Source organism: Corvus hawaiiensis, chromosome 2 (genome assembly GCF_020740725.1).
Source record: "Corvus hawaiiensis isolate bCorHaw1 chromosome 2, bCorHaw1.pri.cur, whole genome shotgun sequence".
NCBI lineage: Eukaryota > Metazoa > Chordata > Aves > Passeriformes > Corvidae > Corvus > Corvus hawaiiensis.
The window spans coordinates 103,618,428-103,641,457 of NC_063214.1; the positions used below are offsets into that span (position 1 = coordinate 103,618,428).

A 23,030-nucleotide genomic window follows, 5' to 3' on the forward strand; every position below is an offset into this window, starting at 1 on the left:
CTAAAAAGGTGCAGGTGCTCCTATATTTAGAAAGGGGTTTAAAATACAGGAGATGGACATCTAGTGAATATAGTATCTTCTGCAGCAAGATTTACACTATGACTGGTTTTGAGGACTACTTGGGAGCTAATCCCCTGTAGCAAACCTCTATCAAGCCTAGCATAATACTGAGACAAGATCAGACAGGGAAGATTGTTTATAAGAGCTCATTTTTGTCTTTCCTTACATTCCACAATCATTTTAATTTGGGGTGGACTGCCGGTTTTTTGGGAATAAATAGACACAGAGCTACTGCAACAAGGGACACACACTAACCTTTTCCTATCGAGTCTCATATCATGATAGTATTTAGAAAAGCCTTGCAACTACCAGAAGAGAATGATATTTATTGTGCATAAAAAGAGCTGAACAGTCAAAGGCCAAATCCTGCCCCTTTCTACTTGGCTTGGTGCTTTTATCTAATAACTTTACTTGGAAAATGGAGATACGATGAGAAATGGAGATATGAGGGGAAGGACTCCTTATATATATGATGGATTTTAAGCCTCAAACTAAAGTAAAACCTTGAATCTTGTATATTTAACTTGCATTTGAAGGTGATCCTTAAGCTCCTATGCCTTTTAGATGTTTTTGACAGAGACACTCAAGAATGTAATAAAAACACATCAATATCCCGTAAACCTTACTTCAAAAAAAAAAGGAGCAAAAAATATGCTCGCTGTTTTACTTATCTTTTTATTCCATCATTATGGCACAAGATAGAACTTAAAGACAACATCACTGAATAAGTCTTCAACTTCATTAAAATTAAGACTAATATGTTTTATAAAATTCTTCTGATATGATACACTTTCCCTTATGGAGCGCTACGAAGGAATTTCTCTGGAACGCTGCAGTACATTGCCACCCGCTGCCCACAAACGGCTCTGCAATTGAAAAAAATGTATAAAACAGCAACATTGAACACAACACAACATACAGCTACTGAGGAAGTGTGACTGACCCAGACTTTGGCACAATATTTATAGAAACGAAGTTGTGAGCTTTTCTAAATGTCATGTTCTTTTCTGAAGCTCTGCTTGACTCCCTTTCATGTGTCCGTCTGCAGTTTTTTCCTTTCTCTTATCTTTCTTAATGCTGGAGCTTTGTTATTTCAAAGGAAAAGCCATATTCTTTCTCAGTGTTACGCATCCCAATTTATTAGGTTTGGTTTTCTAAAATTTGGATTCCAGTTTATTGTTTTAAAGCAATACATAAAATCATACATTTATAAATATATATATTATATCCTGCATATATAACATTGGTTTTCCTTTAGAATGGGAGGGCAGACTTTGCACTACATACTTGGTTGGTTTAGGCACAACGTTGTTCTTAGTTGATTCTCTGAGCTGCTTCCTACCTGAATCTAAAAAAATACTTTTACAATCTGGTATCAAATTTTAAAGTTTTTGCAAACATATGTGTAAGAAAAAAATATTTTGTATTTTCCCCTCTAAGCTCACTACTACCCTTATAAAATATATGGCTTTTCATGTTCCACTCTTTAGTGTTTTTCAACAGGCAGTGAAAAGAAGTACAACTTTCCCTTTTAACAGCTTTTTTTTTTATATATATAAGCACAGAAACCAGCTTGTGCACTTTCTATAGAATTCCAATGCATATCACGGTAATGTAAGTGCAGTGATTTTTTAAAAAAGCAGTCATGATTGATTGACATCTGTATATGAAAACATAACATGATTATCATACAATACTCATTACAGAATATACAATCATCAAAACTGCAGATATATAAATACATTTTTTAGCAACATCAAAGCAACAGTTTTATCTTATACACAGCATATGCATACAGAGTTATTACACTGAAGTTTTCACCTTTTTTCTCAAAAGTTTGCTGAAAAACAGGAACATACCATATTTGTAAATTAACTGCTTGACAGTGCTGTTAAGAAATTAAAGTGAACAAAGTTTTTAAAAAGTATATGCAATTCAGTTGGTATAAAACAAACAAGCCCTCCGTGTTTTCCAATGTCACCATTTTCCTATGAGACGGAGGCATGGGTATGAGTGGCAGCTCCACAGAGTCAGATCATACAAGGGTTTCTGGGAGGGCATCAGGGTTATCGGCTGACAACAGCTCCCAAATCTGCCACCTCTCCCTTTGCCACTCGTTCCAGTCCGCCTCTGAAACACTTTTACTGTTCTGGCTATGAGGTGCCGTGGAATAGTTGTGACCTGCTTGCGTGTGCAGGGCCGGCTGCTCCTGCCTGGAGGTGGCCTGGTCAGGGGCTCTGGCTGGTGGCCCTCCAGCTGCTCTCAGCCCCAAACTTTTTTCTGGGTGTTGAAGTCTCCTCAAAGAGTGCAACGTTGAAGAAACACTCGACCGCTGTGGCAACGCAGAGCTTGTTTTTGCTGGGCCTGGGTAAGGGGGTGGTGGCCGCTCTTTCCTGTAGGAGGGCTTGGCTGTACTTTGCAAACAACCCGCATTTGAGTCGTGCTCACTGAGGTCCTCCACACTGCTTAAAGTCAAGTGCTGCTCCAACCTGGAGTGGGACAGGTCTGAACTCCTGCTGCCAACTTCCATGTGCGGGTTACTGCACACCCGAGACGCCACGGGCTGGAGCTGACACTCGGGAATGGCAGCTGTTGTCTGGCTCCTCCGCATGACCTGCCTGCCACTGTCCAGTTCCGAGGAGCTGCCCTGCCACCGAGGGGAATACATGGCGAGGTTCCCCTGGGAAAGAGAGCACTGTCCGGGGCGCAGCAAGCTGCTTTCATAAATGTTCCCGTAAGAACCTAGGGGTAGAGTCAGGAACACAACATGAGTCTGCAGAACCAGTCATGTGGCATTTAACAAGCTACTGCTTTTCCTTTGTATCCCACTGTAGAAGAGGGATGGGGGCTGAGACAGGCTGAGAAAGTTGGGGCTGTTCAGCCTGGAGAAGAGGAGATTGCATGGAGACCTCATAGCACCTTTCAGTATCTGAAGGGAGCTGACAGGGAAGCCAGAGAGAGACTCTTCATCAGGAACCATAGTGATAGGACAATGAGTAATGGGTGCAAATCGAAAGGGGAAATTTAGGTTAGATATGGGGAAGAAATTTTTACTGTGAAGGTGGTTAAACACTGGAACAGGTTGCTCATGGAGGCTGGGGATGCCTTGACCGTGGTAGTGTTCAAGGTCAGGTTGAATAAGGCCTTGAGCAACCCAGTTTAGCGGGATGTGTCCCTGCCCAAGGGAGGGGGGTTAGGACTAGATGATCTTTAAGGTCTCTTCCAACCCTTATCACTCTATGGTTCTATGATTCTATGAATTTTAGAAGAATTTAAAACTTTCCTTGAAGCAAATTTAAAATTACTTTTTAAATTACATTTGTAGTTTGAAATGTTGCTGCTCTCTGTATTCCACTGAATACGGTGTGCTCCTCTGTATTCTACTTAAGAGTCATCTTTTAAAAGTCCAACTCTGGACAATGTGAATTCTCCTACCAATTTCACTGTGATTTCTTAAAAACAAGAAATTGCTTCTGTCTTTGCTAGATTTGGGCTTTAAAATTGAGAAATTACTGACCTGTGATTGCTGGATCTTTGCAGCCACTTTTCAGCGTTGAATGCCAAGTGCCCCAGATATCAAAATGATCTTCAGAAACATCTAAATAGCAGTAAGAGCAGGGAAAAGATGACGAATTGATCCTCTTAAAGATATTATTTAGAAATACACAAATAGAAAGGTAAAACCTTATGTAAAGTACCAGAGTCATTAACATCCACTAGCACCTTCAGCGTGCACCTAACATGAGCATCTCACATGTGAGCCCCACCTGGTGTACTATGTACAGTTCTGGTGACCCCAACCTAAGGACATGGAAATGCTGGACAAAACCCAGAGGAGAGCTATGAACCTGGTAAGAGGACCAGAGCACCTTGTCTACAAATACAGGCTGAGAAGATTGGGGCTGTTCAGCCTGGAGAAGAGAAAGTTGTGTGGAGACCTCACAACAGCCTTCCAGAATCTGAAGGAGGCTGATAGGGAAGTCAACAAGGGACTCTTTATCAGGAACTGTAGTCATAGTACAATGAATAATGGGTGAAAATTAAAAGAGGGGAAATTCAGATTAGATATTATGAAGAAATTTTTTACTGTAAGGGTGGTGAGGCACTGGAACAGGTTGCCCAAGGAGGCTGTAGATGCCCCAGCCCTGGCAGTGTTCAAGGCCAGGTTGGATAAGGCCTTGAGCAATCTGATCCAATGGGAGGTGTCCCTGCTAATGGCAGGGGGGTTGGGACTGATGATCTTTAGGGTCCATTCCAACCCCTTGACATTCTATGATTCTATGTATTTGTTCACAGCTACAAGTTTCAAGATCAGATCCCGCAATGGATTCAGAGAGCTCTGTTATGGGCAGGGTGCCAGAGTTTGCTGAGTCCTTAAGTCCTCTGCCTTACTGAAGTCAGAGAATTTGCACAAAACCAGGAGGATTTGGTCCACAAAAGGTAGTTTCTGTCAAAGCTCCCTCAGGCAGCCCCAGCCCCAGGAGTCACTGTAAAGCATGCTCTATCAACCCAAGGATGCTGCTGGTTTTACCCAGAAGTGCAGCCACAGAACAAAGATTAAATGAAATGCTGGATTATAAACAGTTTCATGCCTTTTTCTGATTCCCCTAGTCAGCAGAGGAATTTCCTAATTTTTCATGGTCCAGTATCTTTGTGATGCATATTAAAGTCCAAAAGATGGTTAATAGGATAAAACTTCATGTAATTTCCTGTTCATAAGTTAACAGAAATCTGACCAAATTCTTAAATGTTTTCAGAGATTTAGATATTGAATACAGAAGATAAATTCCAATTGGCATTTACTAAGCATATAATTGAGATATTAGTCTAGATCCCATTAATTCCAAAGGGAATTAAGTGCCTAGGCAGTACATCTGAAATTAAATGGTTTTAAAAATACCACCAGTTATGTGCATCCCAAGGCATTGAAAGTTCTTAAAGTTTGGCTCACTAAGTATGAATTTCATGGATGACAATTTTTTTATATATATATTTTTAACAGGAAAAGCATCTTGAAGTGCTGGTGAGCTATTAGTTTAAACCATAGTTCTTTACCAAAGAAATCACTCAGGTATGCACTCCCCAGGTAGCTAGGTGAATTAAGGATCTCTGCACTAGTATTGCTCAGTGTGTAACTGGTTGCAGATGTAAAGCTGTGCAGCTCAGCTATGTTTTCCAGTGAGAGGGTGTTGACATCATTCTTTACAACTGGATAAAGTTTGTGGCCTGAAATCTGAAAATCCCAGCTTTTTCCAAAGCCTGGACCATAAACCTGCAGGTATTACAGACCCATGAATCAGGACTAGACTTTGCCATGCTGTCACAGAGAGGCTGAAAAACTGGACATACATAGTTCTGTTTTCCTAAATAATATCTCCAAGTTTTGAGAAGTGCCATAGCAAGAGCATCCCTGACAGCTGGTAGAGCTAATGAGGAGGGCTGAGCACAGATCCTTTGGGCTCAATACAAAAAAAAGGATATTGGTCTGTCATTTTTTTATAAGGTTATTTACACTATTGCTCCTCAAATCCTAGTAGCTGATAATACAAATCCGGCAGTTTTCAATTATTTCAGGAATCTCCATCAGTCACTGAGGAGGAGGAGCACAAGCAGGATGCACTATACCTTTTCCAGCCTGTGATGCAGAAGAATTCTCCTTTGGCTTAGTTTGCAAGTGTCCAACCAGTGTGTACTGCTCAGGTACCTTGTACAGCTTATCTGGGCTGCGGGCAACTTCTTCTTGCATTGCCACCAGTGAGCGCTCAGACAGCACTGGGGAGTTGTTGTCGTAAGGGGAGACATCACCACTGGAAGCTTTGTTGGAGTCTGTGGAAGAATGTCTTTCTCCTGTGGAGTAGGAACCTTCTGACCGCAGCATCTCAGGGCTCCTGAGAAATTTTGATAAACAAACTACTGTTAATAAAAAAAATGCTACATGGGCACAGTTACAGGTGCAGTTTGACATCAAGGCCAGGTTGGATGGGGCTCTGAACAACCTGGTCTAGTGATAGGTGTTCGTGCCCATGGCAGGGGGGTTTGGAACTAGATTACTTTTAAGGTCTCTTCCAACCCAACCATTCCTGTGATTCTATGATCATACACATAAAATCAAATATGGAAGAATGGTCACAGCTGCTGAAATGAAAACACTTCAGGAACAGTTACTGAGGTGGATTTTACATAAGCAAAACTTTTGCCATGAAGTGGCCAGCAGAGGCCACTCAAAATCAAAAGATGTTGCTGTCAAGAAAGAAAACAAGAAAAAACCCACAGAACCATACAGTAAACCACAGAAACTAAGCAGTGAATCAATTCCTTATGTTACCTTGACAATTTAGCTTGTGGCAGCAATAAAGCTGAAGGCATGATAGGGAAGATTAGTTTGATGCTAAGCAGTATGCTAAAATAAATTTCTGTATTCTGAAGTTTTACATAGAGAAATGAAGCACTCGGCTCGCCTTTCACATTATGAGAATGATCCTCTTCTAGAGACATAAGAAGGTAAATATTCTTACAGGGGACAAACACATGTATTTACTGTACTTATGACTGGGGCAACAAACAACTGGTTCTGCTGATACCTTTTACAACTTCTTTTACCCTTTCACCTTCACACCCCCACCAACATGAACTGCCTTTAATTTTGCCAAGAAAAGGCAAACGCAACTCCCACCAAAGGACAGACAAGGCTCAGAGAGACAACGCATTTTTGAAATGTGCTGGGAACATTGACTGAGATTTCTTGAACTGTCACAGTTTACAGTGCAGGCTGTGAGTCACTGAATATCACAAAGAATATGCAGAACTACTCTGTAAACAAAAAACTTTCTTCTCCTGTTGTTCCTCCCTAACTTGTATTTCTAGTACTCATTTTTCACTTCTCTGCACCTTTGTTTCGTAGAGCTTATCTTTTGCGTCACTTGAGTCAAACAGTTCTTTCAGTGACTTCTCATTAATATCTGTTCTAATTGACTGTGAAACAACAGAGGCTCATTCCTGTAAATGTCTGAAAATGGTCAGCCCTCTTCAGAGTCAAATCCAAAGACAGCTTGAACTTAGTGAGCAGCCGAAACTCACTTCTCGCTATGGAACAGTAACGCTGTTTCCAGACAAATCAAATAAAACTGAAGAAAGAAAATAAAGATAATACACAGCTAGCCACAGCACAGTAAATATTAGTACAGAAATAATGACAAAATTTAACATCACTTCAAGTTGTTGTTTTTTCCCCAGCTGATTTATGTATCACATCCCAAAAAATAAAATATATACAGCTGACAGCATGATTTTTATGTTATTCAATATTCCTATTTTTTTTTCAGTATGAAAGCAACCATACAGTGTTGGGAATTAATTAAATAATGTTACTTCTCAGTAACTCTCAGTGACAAAACCATCGCTGGACTTTAACTGAGACAAACTCAAAAAACAGAGCTGCCATTTGGCAAAGTTGCTATGTCCCAGGCCTCCCAGTGCAGCATGGTAATGCTGGGGAGTCATTAAAAAAAAAGCCTCAATTATGTAACTTCTCATTTAAACTTCTTATCTGAAGATGAGTCCAACGTAAATTAATCTATAAACAGACACACACTGAAGAATTATAGTCTTTTAAATATGTATAATTCTATCACAAACCTTTTTTCTCTTTTTTTGCCACTTGCTTCTTTCTGTCTGTCCTCCTAAGTCCTAAAACCCCTTGTGCAGTGATATGAGATTCGAGCAATGTCTTGGGATTTTCAGAAGAACTAGAAAGACGTTGTAGAAAAGGGGAGAAATGCTGGTATCTGCAGGTGTCCTAAGACCACATGTCTTTGTTTCCAGCTTTCTACACTGAATGTCATCTAAGCCTCACCTGCCAGCATACAGACAAACTTATCACTAATGGTAACACCAGTAAGGTTTATTGCAGGTAAATCTTTGCAGCATCAAAACCTAACTGTGCTGCACATGGCAAAGACAGCACTTAGCCATGGCAAGGTAACACAAGGAATAAGGGAAATGGAAATGGAGATGAAAGAATGTGGGAAAATAAGCTTGAGCTTTGTGAAACACTGATTTCATGTCTTACCTTGAATGATCTGTTATAGTCTACCTCTTCTCATGACAGAGCTCCTGCTAAAAATTTACCTGAATGGAAACTTTCAAGTCTTTGGAGAGATTCAAACATTCAAGTTTCTAAACTGATTTACAGTTTCTGTTGGTAAGTCCATACTATTTTTTATATCTATAATATCACTTTCAAATTTGTTTTGGTAAAATAGCTTCAAAAATCAAAGGAATTGCTGTGGACCCTGTCGATCTTATTACAAGAAACCACCAAAATGGATTGAATACTTAAAAGCCAGAAATTGAACTCATACATTCGCAGCTTTACTATGCTCTTCACGACGAAAATAAAACACAATTTGCAAGAAGACTTTGGTTTGCTTCTCTGCAAACAAAGAACGAATTCTCACAAACTCCTTAAAACGAAAGTTTTGCATCTGTTTGCTTTACTGTTTGAGTTCATTAGCAAACCAATATTTACTACAATTCAAAATTCTGCTTTCCTTGGACAGTGAGATTCTCTATCCACTGACTGGGGAAAAACTAAATTGGAAGCAAACATAAATACTGTGCAAGATACTCACTCCTCTTTATGCAGTATATGAGGAAGGGCAGATTATGGTCCCCACGAAGAATAATTGATGATTACGTGCAATTAAGTGTGAGGAATGGGAAGGCAAGTAACGTATTTTCCAGGAGTTATGAACTATGTTAAGGAAAAGATTTTAGAAATGGCTAAGTACAAATGGAAAGATCTGAAAGCAGCAGAAGGAACCTATGCCACTTGAACTTAAAAATACAATTTCAGATTCCAAAACAACAGGCATCTTTCTATAAATTGGTGTTGTCCACCAGGGTCCACTTGCATGGGTGAACTGGAAATGTGTTAATAATTGCTTCTACTGAGGATATTCCTACTTTTCTACTAGCATCAAGGTTATGAAAACAGGAAATCCCTTTCTGTTGCTGGCAGAAACCCTCTTCTGTTATAACTTAAAGCTTCTGAGTGGGAAAACAATTACACCTTCAAGAGGCAAATCATACGGAGTGTGATGGTTTGGCAGCACACAGTAGTAATTTCCACACAGATCTGAGTAACACAGGTGCTAACAACAAATCAGATTACTGGGATTATGATGTGGTTGCTACTGTAACAGGGTAGAGGATTCAATGTTTCGAGGAGCTTTAAAAACTGCATTTACACATATTGTATGACTTACTGTATGGCTTCATCTTTGTGCCACAGGTCAGATGGATTAAAACTCATTATCATAATCCAAAAACACCTCAAAATTCTGTAACTTTGAAACTTATTTACTCTAAAAGGACTACTAACCATGATAAGCAATAAATAATCATAAGAAATAGATTTTATTTTTTGTTAGTTTAAAGATGCTTCATCTTACAGCTGTAAACCCAAATTCCATTGTCATCAAGCCAACATACAAAAGTTGGGAAGTCACCCATGAAAGCACACTTCACAATTGCTGCCATTTGTAATTAGTGCTTTACCATGAACAACTTCCATAAATTCCCTGACACACTGTTCACAATGCTCAGCTCTTAAGAGAATTGAAAGATGAGGAAAGATGATTCCTCTGGGGAGGAAAAGAGATTGTGTTTTCTCTGTTAGATCAGAGCCAAGAAAGCATTTATAGTGACAGCAAGAGCAGAAATGTGAGGGCAATTGCAGAACAGGACCTTCAAAGCAATTAATGTGACATTAAAGTCTTGAAGTTGATTCTGTACTCTATGCAGTCAGCTAGCTCTTCTGGTGAAGATTGTCTCAAGAATATGTAAAGTTTTTTGTTCCACAGATCCACATTTGTATCTTGAGTATGTGACCAGGCAATTTCCAAGAGCAATAAGGATGTATTTTGGAGGCTCATTTTTATGAAATCAAGACAAACATCTCCTTGTTGTCTGCTGTATCACATTTCTTATAGGAAAAATAAGCAACAAATTTGCAGCCTCAAAATTGAGATTATGTTCTGAAATACATTAATCTCTTAAGAGCATCACACTCCTAGCAGTAACACTAAGCAACATTCCCTCTAATTGCCTGGAATATCTTAACCAAGAAGTTGCAACCACAGTGAAAACATATCTCATTAACATTAAATCACTTACATGACAGCAGAGTAGAAAAAAAATGACAGTAAGTTTTTCCTATCTCAGTGATATTTCATCTGCCCATTACTGACAACACAATAAATTAGTACTAGTGTAGCTATATGCTCCTATTTGGCTTCAGAACCTTTCCTTACAAAATGCCTTTTGTCAGTTGTGACCAGCTTTCCACAAGATGCATTTTCTCCCGTAGGTGTGCACGCTGACTAAAAGTAAGGAAGTTCAAGGAGAAGTCAATAAAGGAGACAGGATCTAACAATAACCTGTTACATCCACAATGATTTGTGACTAACTTATGCAGAATTGGTATGTGTACTCACAGGTGAGATACAATTTGATGTCTTTTTGTTATATAGACAGTGAAATCCAGCATGAAGGTTTTTGTTAGCTTGAGTTAGAAATAATATGATCATTCCAAACTCAGGACTGAAAGGAAGAAGTGTCTACACACTACCTTATGTCATGTGATTTGTAGCGTCTGTCCTAACTGTAGTCTTGGCTTCTGGCAAATGGGAAACAAGTCTAAAAGACAGCTCATGTACCTCTAACTATCCGGCACTTACTGTGATCTAAATATACACATGGTTACTTGTCAGTCAGACAAACTAGCTAAAATTATTTCACACAGAGAAAATTACCCCAAATCAGATGATCTGTGATAATTTGCTACTATGTGTTATCTGTTCACGTGGTTAAATTAGCAAACTAATAAAATCCTTTACAACACAATATATTCTGCATACATTTTTGTTTCCAAATTTTATCATTAAAGAAAGCGTTTTCCTCAAGGTGTTTGTTACACTATTTCTTCTATAGCTCTTCCTTTAAAGCCAGGCACACTATTACATTACCTCCAATTATACAATGTTAAAGAGGGAGAGAAAAAAAATCATAGCTAACTGACTGTACAAATTCAATTTTAATTATATTCTGAATGCACTAGGCACTTTTCACAAACACAGGAAGACAAAGTCCAATATATCCCAGAGAGTTTAGAGTCTAGAAACCCCCTTAAAAATTATTTAAAGCAAGTCTGTTAAATTTTGTAATTTTTGGGTCTGACATATTGGGATTCACTAGAATGAAGACAATGACTGTGTGGTCCCATGAGAAAGCCAGGAATCCTGTTAATCTGAATGTACAAACTCATAGCATTAAGGCACGAGGGTGCAGGCATATATACACCATACACAAGGTCAGAATATGTTATGTATTTTAACTGCTATAGTGACCAGTGTGATTTTTTTTCTCTTCAGATCTTTCACAAAGCATACAATTAAATAATATCCGAAGTCTCCACAGAGCTGCTGTTGTGGCAGTTGGCTTGTTCACCATGTCCTATGTGTACAGGATAGGAGAAGAATGACAGAGTGGTCAAGCGGCTCACTGTGACGGTGTTAAGGCACTGTAGGGTGTGTTTCAAGGATAGTGGAATACATGCCTCCTGTTACTGAAGACTACGATAAACCCAAGACATGAACCAACAGATCACTAAAATACATCCTGTCAGATAATAGTGCACTGAATATTTTTATGTACATGGCATTCTGTTCTCTGCAGCAGAACACAATCTTTCCTCTGAATCAGGGAAACAAGTTTTGTCTTTAGAAAATGCTGTACAAGAGTCATAATTTCTTTGGCAGAGTCTGTGTAATAGGGAGGATATTTCTACTCCACTGTAGACAGTGCAGAAGAGCTGGGGAAAACTAGAACCTTTTGAACACTTCCAGTGGGAGATAGAAATTCCCAGCAGAAAAAGGGATGATGAAAAAACAGATTACTCACGATGACTGGGAAGCTTTCCTCCTCAGCAAATAGTCTACAACATCTGGGTCAGTCTCTAATAAGCTAATAAGCACTTCATTCTGTAAATCAGGGGAAACCTATGAAGACATAAAAAAATACTTAGTTGGAGGTTAATATCCTTTCACATACATTAATTTAGGTACAATGTTTAATCTAAATGACCAAGTGCATTTTCAGAGAGTATATAAAATATTCAGAGGCTTTCACTTAAAAGAGAAATTTCATGTAACAACAGATGAAGTAGGACTAAAGATCACTTTGTACAATGTTAGATGCTGATTACTGTTGAATAACCAGTTGGTATCCAGTTGGTTACTATATCTGGAAATAACAGTGGGATTACTTATGTACCACAATCTCAAAAGCTCCAGTTTAAGGTCCTCACTTTACATCCCCCCTTCAAAGATCTGAGGACATTTACAAATCTCCCTCTCTGGCTCTCCAGCCACTGACCAACAGGCTCAGTCAGAATTTGTGTCACCTTCTTTGGAGCTTGGCCTTCTTATTTGCTAACTTTCTCTTTGCACTCTGTAGGGGGATGAACCTTCAAAACCCTTGATAGCTTCAGATGCTGCAGGATACAGCAACATCTCCTGGGCAGGTAGCAGAAACGGCACCCCAAAACCTGCACAAGTAAACTTTGTGCTTCCAACTGCACTTTACATGAGTCTTATCAATCCTCAAGTGAGTTTGTCTGCTTTGTCTGCGTTACAGTCAAACATTCAACTCAAACTTTCAACTCAAACTTCAAAACACTGAAACAGATGAAAACATCCAAGAAACTTGAACAGCCCAGGTTCACTCATGACAGACAGAACTCGATGCAAGACAGTCTCAGCAAGGGGTCATCAGCTGGGAAATATATGTTACTGGATGCAATGTCAGAGCCTGAATCTCTTGACCTTCAAGTCCCACTTCATGGACCATTTGTTCTCCCTGACATTTCCTGGGAAATAGGAATAGAATTACTAACACATTCCCCAGAGGAATATCTCATTTTGGGAGGTATTTAGGGAGTAAAGTTACATAAAAGGCATATTTCTTAAAATAAGAAAGTAATTAGAAAATAAATGAAGATACGCATCATTTAATTCAAACTGACCCAAAATCTCTATGAAAAACTTGTGTAACCACCTACTCATTTTTCAAAAATTGTATTCAGTCTCTGAACTGGAAAAATATCTTACTGATGGTCACTGATATACTAGTCTTTAAACAAATTTTTTTATAGGACTGTATTTTTGGAAACCTGGTGTGCTGTAACTTGTCCATTCAGACAGCCTTTCTATACACTAGAAGAAACTCCAGATAAAGTTTGATGGTAAAACAGAATCCACACATTTTTGTCTGTAACTTACTACTCAGCTTTGTATCAAGTAACTTGTAAGAAACTACTGAGAGAACTTTGTCAGAAAAACAAAAACACATCTTGCCCTATTTTAAAAAAAGATAAATCAGTCTTTCATTCCATCAAAACAAGTCTGAAAAAGTTCCACCACAAGTTCAGTTCAACAGAAAGCTTCTATGAAACCGAAACTTAACAGTTCTATTGAGTAATAGGACTTTTACCTGAATGAGTCTGAAAGTAGATTTGTACTGATGCTCTCCTTGCTAGCTATCTACTGGGTTTGGAGCTTCCTCCTGTGCAGCAATTTTCTTCAGTTTAGTTCAGTAACTTGGCAAGTGGAGAAATGATATGCATGTAATTGTAAACTTACAGAGAACTACAATATTGGTATCTCAGGAAGATGTCACTGTAACGATTACTGAATTAATTGTTTCACTGGTAATCACGCCTGAGTTGATGGATGAGAACTTGAAATTTGGGACAGAAGGGAAGCCAAGGCACTGCTGAAATAACAGCTCTAGAGGACAAAGAAGGACATATCAGAGGGCTCCAGGGCTGTCAGGACTGCAGTAGAGTACCAGATATTCTGAGATCTTGGGGTTGGGTGCCATATGAGAGTCATGGCTGTTGAGACAGAAGGATGGAGGGACCCTTGAAGTGTCTCCTTTGTGCTGTCCCTTGCCACTGATTTGGCACAGAAAGACAGCATGTGGGAAGGCCACAGTAGCCTCTAACAGTAAAAATATGAATTTTCATATACTCTGCAGCACTTCTTTGCAGCAGGACTGGATTTAGGCACTAGGAGATGAAAACCATGACCAAGCTGCTGCTCTCCATCTTTCATGACAAGTCAAAGCCAGCAAGATGAAGGGTAGTTGAGTTGTGCCTCCTTGCATTCAGGCAAAAACCAGTCCTTTATGCATCCCCATAAAACATTTTAATGCATCCCTAAGACTCGCTGAAATGGGCAAGATTTGGATATGAAAATGATTATCATCACTGACATCAATGAAGCATGGTCAGATTCCATCTTCTATAAGAAACCCAATTTTGCATGTTACTGATGTTAACAATAGTTACTTACTAAAAATGGTGCTCAATATCCTGGGTTGTTCTGACAAACAGAATCCCTCTGACCCACCAATATGTAAGAATCATTCCAATATTGTCGTCTGGGTACCCTACCACATCCTGGTTTCCTAAGGTTTGGTTCAAAAATGTTGATCCAGCTTCAGTGCTGAAACCAATCAGTTTTATAACCTTCCCATATATAAAAACTACAGAAAGAAAAAAAAAAACCAACACAAAAGCAGCTGAGAATCAATACACTATGTTATAGCTATAGCTGAATGCTTAAGTCCAGATGATCTTTTTTTAGTAGCATAAATGTCAAGTATAAACAGTAAAAGCTACTCTGAAAACAGAAGAGAGTTTTTTTTTTCCCACACTTTGTTTAACCTTCAGATGAAAGTGCAGGCACTGAAGAGATGAAGGAATACATCCATCAGAATTAAAAGAGCCCAGATGCAGGTTAGTCTAACCTTAGGCCCATCCTCTCCACGCTGAAAATCAGAATGCGTGCCTTAAGTATTATGTTCTGAGATGTGTCTGTGCTGTGAGAAGTTCTTAAAGAGAAACAACAATAAGAACGCTTCAAGTACTGCAAGTATTCTTATTCAAGTATTATCTTAAACTTGATAGTGCCATCCACACTCTGGGCCAGCAGACCTTCACCCAAGAGTGCAGTTCTGTCCTATTCTTTTCCTGGAATGAAAAATAGCACCTAGCATTTTCCCAAACTGTGAAAAGCATTAAAAAAAAAATCCAAAAAAGAAAATGATTGCAAGTGTCTCACTGGTACAAGAGTAAAAATAAAAGCCAAGAAAACCACAAAGAAGATTATCTGAGGCTAAGACATCTGAGGCAGGGCTTATGACTGCTTTCTCATGCTCTCTCTTTCAACTCCCTGTTGAAATCTGATAGACATCTTCCATTTACAGTACTATGTGGCCGTCAGCCCACAGTTCAGGCTCATCCATCTTCTTCCAGCAAGGTCTCCAGCACTCAGCTTTACTGAAGCACTGAAGGTTTCCAGAGTGCTCTTTCTGCTTTGGGAACTTACCTCCTCAGTGTAACCTACAGTGCTGCTTAGCCCACAAAGACCAAAGCTTTTTCCACTTTTTCAAAACTACTGGTTTTGTTACAATGTGTATTTTTACCAAAATAAAGACAGAATAGTGCCCACCACTAGATCTGACTGGCCTCTGCTACCCTAGAGCAGGGCTCTCCCTGCTCTAGACACAAATCACACTGAGCTGACCTGCAATTTTGTACACAAAAAGAACATAAGACAAAGCCACAGACTGAACTTCTTGGATAACTGCTAGGCATGAGGAATGTGATCTAACTAAGCTGTATCTTAAGTGAACAGCATGTCCTAGTCCAAGGCCAACAGCCTTCTTATGAAGAACTTCCTTGCTTCAGTGAAAGACTTGAAGGGAACTCAGGAACTACATAGATTTATGTTTTATTCCTTTTACCCAACTAACAAATGAGAAAGCTTTGTCCTTCCTTTCCTTTCCATCCAACCAACAAATAAATATTGGTTAAAGAAGGCAGTTCCTTAAATTAAATCCCCTTAAAAGGATCTCTTAATCCCTGCAGAAAAATTGTCTTCCTGACTTCCAAAACTGAGATGTGAAAGAGCATTTTCAGTTTTGTCCATGCATTGCTCAGTATACAACTGAATAGCCAACCCCATCATTTCCACAGGCAATCTTCTAAACAATATACCCTTACCTATATAGAAATCATTCCAAGCAAGATGTAAGTACACTTTTTTAATATTTTTACTTACTGCAAATCATCCTCCTTGCTGGAAGACTACTCTCTTTAACCAATAATTATTGATCGTAATTTAATGCAGCTTCTATAGTTTATTCCATCCCCTTTTACTTTAATATCAGCCAGGTATTTTCCCATTTATCTTACAAATGCATACAAACAATATGGAAAAATATCCACCCACCATGAAAAGGGCTTCATAGTTTTCAATCATCTTTTGCACAACAGCTATGATAGCAGTACTCTCTTCAGCTCGGGCTGAGCTCTGAACTGAGAATTCTTTGTCTGTAGATTTCTGCTTGTGCAACAAGTTAGGGCCAAAGATGGTGGCCAGGTTAAGCGATGTCATTTTGTTCCCAGTAATCTAGAGAAGAGAATATAAATGAGGTGTGGTCTCACAGGGCCTAATGTATACAGATATGTATATGGACACATCTACACACACTCACACCCCTACACACCCACACAATAACACACACACTCTCTCCCCTGATTTGGTAGATGCTTGATTGATCAAAACCAAAACCTCACGCTTGTCAATCAAAAATCAACAACTTTTAGAAACACCTTGTTTTGAACATCTCTGCAACAAGCACTGTAGGTTTTCTGGATATATTTTCAAGTGGATTAGAGGAGTAGAATGTGGAAGTGGTTTTGGCCCTTAATTCCCTGGAAGCTCAACAGTGGCATACTCCTGAATGCAGAGAAACCTCCCTCTTACTTCACCATCTCAGCACATTACTGTGTCCTAGGATCAAATACTGAAAACTCCTGGCTTTCTCAAGTAGCAGTCATGATCTGAAACATACACAGTGACACTTTTCCATATTTAAACTGTTTAGATAATTAAGGAGCAGGCTCATTGTTTTTATTAGTATTTTCCTGTATTTCTAGAACATGCCAAATGTCTACTTGTTAGGTGGCTTTTTTTAGTTTGTTGGGTTTTTTACCTTTTTTCCTGCTTTTATAAACCTGTGCTCAAAGAAGCAACAGTAACCTGAATTTTGAGGAAGTAAAAGGCTAGGAACACATACTAGACTAGACAGGAATTACCTGAAAAATATGTCATATACATTATTACATCAAAGATTTCATTGTCATATTTGTGATTAGACTATTATTTTTCCCTTCTATTCCTTCAACAAAGTAAAAAGTAGAGGTCATTTGAACTAATAATTTTTAAAAAGGACATAAATAGGGACCAAAAAGAGGTAATAAAACCAGAATTTCAAGAAATGAGTTGTACAAAACAGATGTTTTCAAAGTAGTATTTTTAAAATATTTTTGTAGCTGATCATTCACCAAATACTCTAGTCAAACTTAAAAGTGCACTGACTGCATCTGGTTTATTTTTGAAAGAGCTTAACTAGACTGCCCAGAAATGCCAGTAAAAAGCTTGTCTTTTTATTGGTAGGAGCACTGCGTAATGTTGGAAAGACATCTGTACGAAGTAGGTGCACAGGCAGTCACAGCAAACATGTTGGCTCTTTGTTTAGAGACTCACCCCAGCACGACTGTGAGAACAGCACACTCCCTTATGTGCACAGCCCTGAGCACCCAGCTCAGGTGACCTGTTTTTTAAACTCTGTCCAAGTTTTGAGCCACCACGGATGCACAGGCACACGTGTGCTGGGGCAGCCTCTGGCTGTGCCCAGATCTGCATGTACAGACTGTTTGTACAGTGAGCCTTTTCTTAAGGGCAGCCTCAGGGCATCCTTAAAAAATGTTGTAAACATTTCCACTGAAATTAACTGAATGAGTAATAAAGGTAGTCATCCATCTTCATCTTCATGAGAAAAGGGCTGTTGAAAGAAATCAAGAACAGGGCCTGTATGCCAAAGCTTGGCTGTTTTCCTTCCAGTGATAGCAAACAGTCTGATAAAATACTTTTGCTTGCCCTGTATGCCTTTATTCACTTAATTATTCACAAATAGCTTTAAAAATTGTGAGCAGAATACTGTATTATCTATAAAAGGTATCCAGTTGCACATAATATTCCTGATGCTTACAGAACTGTCAAGACAGCTTACATAAATTTGCCTTGCCAAAATACCTGTGGCAAAGCTGATGTACAACTGCTGAGCCAAATCAACTCTGTTAAGCAGCATCCCCTAGCCCTGCAATAAGATCCTCCTGGGTACATTCCTGAACCAACAGAGAATTTTTTGCAGGACCAGAGGGACCATGACCTTAGCTGGCTTATACGTGTTTTTAAGCACAGTAAAACTGTTACAGGCTGCTCTTTCTAAATGCTTTCCATCACAGTGATAGAGTTTTTTATCAAGTCCTTGCTGAGAACAAAAATAATAGTATTTAAAGTGGATTTAAAAGTCAAATAGGCCTTGAAGTCACATACAATACTGGAAGTTAGGACCAATAAAGATAGAATAACTGGAAATCAGGACTTGAGGCAGAAATTTGAAAAAACTATGTTTCAAAGTGCCAGTTGTTAAAATTGGACAACTGCAAAAGGCATCCAGATTTGACAAAACCAGCAGGATTTTCCATCTGGAAGACAAAATTCTCTAGGAGTTTCCAAAGAGTCTCAGAAGTAACATCAGAAGCAGTCTCTGCTGCAGTTCAGAGGAGTGAGAAGTCCTTCCATGGACAAAGCAGTGCAATTTGGTCAAGCAGTGACAGACCATATCCATTTTATTCAGTTAACAGAGTAGCCCTCTTTGCACAGCAGCCTACTCTAGTTCAAGCACTTCCCTGGCAGGAAATGGGAAACCTGGATTTTCAGGTCTTCCCCAGCGTGAATGGGCACAGGTGCAGATATGAGAATGCTCAGGGCTAGAGCTCAGCCCCACAGCTGCGGGCATTCTTGTCTCTGTGGGGTGAGTGCACACCAAACTCTCCAGCCCAGACCGCAACAGTTAAGGTGGCCAAAAAGAAAAGAGGCAAAGATGAACCCTGACTCCAGCTAGTGATGAGGTCTGTCAGTTGCAAGGATACAGCTGGAGCTCCTGTCCTCTGTTTTTTATTTTTCACTACCCAGTGCACACAAGGAAGCTAAGAGAACAAAGAAGCGAACTGCTACGTCCAAAGGTCATATAAAAAAGCAACAACAGAGAATGAAAAGAAAACGAAAAAGCATATTCTTGCATGCTGACCTTTTCTGAGTACTTTTTCCATAGAATATAATAGGATAAAACAAGGCAGTGGGGGAAGGATGGATGACATTAGATGTTCTTAACAGCAAGGTTGGTACACTGTGAATCTCCCAAAGGAAGTGGTAGATGCTTTACTGATTAGGTCATACAAAAATTAAACTTTCAGAGCCCTAAGAACATAGTAAACAACTAAATGGTAGAAGTGCAGGCTAATAGATAGTCTCTCCTATTGTTCAGGGGTATGCCACCACTGTGTACGTTCCAAGGCTTTAAAGGTCTCTTTTCAGACCACAAATTAAGTAAAGTCAAAGGACACAAGTGACCAGGACTTACCTCTTGGCCATCCTTGTCTTTGGTGTCTTCTGCATGGCCAGCTACTGTGGAGAGGAACTGCAGCAGCCGGTGAAGGGTATCGCAGTTACAAGGAGGTAGAAGATAAATGAGAAGCTGTAAGGTGCTTAGCTGTTCATCAGGCTCTAATACTAAGAGGGGAAAAAATATGTTCTAAGAAAATCACTCCAACTAACCTAAAAGCAGAACAAATATACGGTTCCCATCCCAAAGGAAGGTATTGGAATAGCTTTGTTTAAGAATCATTTTCCTTACAATGTCAGAAGAAAAAGAGAAAACTTCAAGGAAACATCAGAAGTATAACTACTACTGTTACGGGATTTTTGCCTTAGTTGGTCAACATTTTGCTCACAAGTTCATAGGATCTTTTCTCATCCTATAAGAGAGTAAAATCCATATTTTATACTCCATCAGTGTTTCTGGACTCAAATATTCTGCTTATTTTTCTACTTACTCCATTCATTTAGGTATAGCTACTGGTATGTAGAGTAGCTGGCAAGCATTCCAGTCAGGTTTATGCTTCAGACATTTTAAATCAGTTTTCTTAAAATTTTTCATCTTGCAGAGGTACTGGGAGATTGGAAAAGCAACACCTTTATACCCAGAGGTATAAAGGTCATTCTGCAACCACCACCACTTGAACCATCTAGCATCTAAATGGTAGCCAGTGACAAAAGTGGGACAGAGGCAGGATCTCAGACATGAGGGCTAGAAAGCATCTGAAGAACACATACCAGGCAGCTGCTTAAGCTTGAAAGGTTCAACTTTACTTTTTCCCAAATCTCTGAGAGTCTGGACTTGGGTCTTAAGCAACACAATTGGGAGTACTTAATATCACGGCTTTAAGGACCATTAACTATGAAAAAACTTGAATTTTTGAAGCCAGGCTGGAACTTTGGTCCATGGACAGATCTAAAAATTTTAAGATACGAGCACGCGAATGGCAGTCTGTAAGCTGGTACTGCTGGATCAATGACAAGGTCAGGTTTTAACAGACAACATGAATTCCATCCTTACAAATGCAAAAATATGTATAGTTATTGAAATCTTTCTTGTTCTAGTTTTCTGGATTATACTTATACAGTATAAAAACCAAGAAGAGACCTCAGTAAATTTATACTAAATAATATACTATATTATTTATATTATACATATATTGTATTTTTTATATATATACTATTGTATATTAGAATATACTATATTCTTTATAGTGTACTATACAAATACTTGGAGCAAATCAAGGCTAGAGCATTAAAGGAACAGAATAAAAGAAGGCTATTAGTAGAGATGAAAGAATTTAAACAAATTAGCTTTTCAAAACTGATAAATCAAGATGCTGTAAAGCTCACAGAGAGTGTTGATGAAAGGTGTATAAAGTTCTCTGGTAAGAAGTGGGTCAGGCATGTCACGCAGAAATTCCTTTAACAAGGCAGCAACATCATGAATGCTGTGCTCTTCATCTAATACAACATCTATGCCTCGGTCAAACTCTTCACGTAACTGAAAAAGATCACGAGAGAAAACCACAGTCACTTATTGTCCCAATTAATACATCCCAACACAGAAAATCTTTTAAGGAGTAAACTTACTCATTTTCACTTTCAAGACTGAGCATGACTAGTCTTTGGTAAGGTCAAAGATGTAATTCATGTCTAACTGCTGCTTATTCCATGATACAAAACGTTTGTACCAGATTGTAATAAAATACAATTTTTTTCCCAACTAATGTATGACACTCTTGTATGAAAACATGTATCCAAGTATAATTTTTGCAGAAATGCAAGATTCATAACAAAAGCAGAAACCAGACAGAATAAGGAAAACTACAAGACAGGCTCTTACACCACCTTACTGCATTATCCCTGGAACAAGAAAGACTAAAATTGCATGTCGTAACATTTATGATTTTGTACAAAAATATTATTAATAAGATCATGTTAATATCTACCAAATTCACACTTCTCTTGTCATTCAGATAGGCAGCAAGCACACAGGTTCACTAAGACTTCACAGCTTTCCTACAACACACTTTGTTCTGCCTTCCTAATTTAGTTGCACTCATTAAGTGATCATCATTATGGAGTTCACAAACTAATACCATTACAAGGTATTGCTGGGGTTTTTTTCCCCACCTTGGTCCTCAGCCAACTTCTGTATAATTCAAAGGCATCACACTTCCCAAAGGCAGAAGAAAACCCTCTCCCAAATCCAAGATACTTTATGAAAAGATAAAAGCCTGCCCTTCTGGACAGATTTTCCAGCATCAAGAGCAGAATACTTTCCTCAAGCTGACAGCTTCACCTTTTACTCTCTTTTCATTTTGAAAACAGTCAAGACGTTTTAAACCTATTTCCTAGAAAAAATTTGTACCTTCGCTAACATTATGAGGTATCACGATATCACACTTAATCTTCTCACAGAGTGATTACAGCTAAATCTTATAGACAAGGAAATCTGAGGTATCAGGTTTATTCACCAGGAATATTACAAACACACCAGAGAGGAAAGAAGCTAAGTCACAAGCAAACTATATACCTGTGGTAGTTTGTGGCAAATCTTCATCACATGCAAATCTATCCTCAGTGTGTTCAGTGTGCAAATCCTGCGTTTTCAGCTGAGATGTGCTTTCATAATGAGTGTGAAAGGTATTCACTAAAAACCACAGCCTCCATTCTCATTTATTAAGATTACTTTTAACATTATTGGTATCAGTCATTACTAATCATGAATAATTATGCTATGAAGACCACAATATGTTTTTTACCTAGTATTATTCTTTGATTTATGGTCAAGAATTTTCCAGTACCAACTTGGGGACTTCATGCCCAGCTTAATTCTACTCTCCAGACTGGTAACGAATGCAGAACATCCCTGTGGAGCACCATAAATTACCTCAACCCAGAAGATTGTTTCTGCACTTATTGCTCAAAAGCAGCTGAAGAAACAGATTAGCACTGCATCAGGAATTCAGACTTCCCAAATAGCTGTCTAAATCATAAACTGCTGTTACAGTCTTGAATATGGCACTTCTGACCTGATATCCTGTGAGACCTAGAGAAATGTCATAAGAAGCAAAATATCATAGAAGTTTTGGTGAGACGTGGCCACATTCCAGGCCCAGTTATCAAGGCTGTTAAAACCTTATATTGTAAGTTTCAACTTTCAGTCTTTCAGACTCCATTCACATGGAAAGCTTTCAGACTTTTCAAAGATACAGCTGGTGAACAACAACATCCATTGAATCTTATGATATGAGAGATGAGGACATCTGTGCTGGAACAGGGGATAGGAGAACAGAGCTCCAGCTATTTCACTCTTCATCCTCAGGGTTG

At 38.9% G+C, this 23,030-nt stretch overlaps 1 protein-coding gene across 5 annotated transcripts in view; it reads right to left on the reverse strand.

Moving 5' to 3' along the window:
- Positions 1 to 719: 719 nt before the first annotated feature.
- ARHGAP6 (Rho GTPase activating protein 6) overlaps positions 720 to 23,030 on the reverse strand; it is a 316,518-nt gene continuing 294,207 nt past the window's right edge. For all 5 annotated transcript variants that reach the window (XM_048329176.1, XM_048329188.1, XM_048329185.1 and 2 more), the window contains exons 7-13: positions 21,048 to 21,198; positions 19,681 to 19,829; positions 16,419 to 16,598; positions 12,022 to 12,119; positions 5,686 to 5,948; positions 3,578 to 3,658; positions 720 to 2,802 (exon numbers count right to left, since the gene is read on the reverse strand). In XM_048329176.1, the coding sequence (XP_048185133.1) occupies positions 2,096 to 2,802; positions 3,578 to 3,658; positions 5,686 to 5,948; positions 12,022 to 12,119; positions 16,419 to 16,598; positions 19,681 to 19,829; positions 21,048 to 21,198 (1,629 nt within the window). In that variant the 3' untranslated portion in view covers positions 720 to 2,095. The remainder of the gene's footprint in view (positions 2,803 to 3,577; positions 3,659 to 5,685; positions 5,949 to 12,021; positions 12,120 to 16,418; positions 16,599 to 19,680; positions 19,830 to 21,047; positions 21,199 to 23,030) is intronic.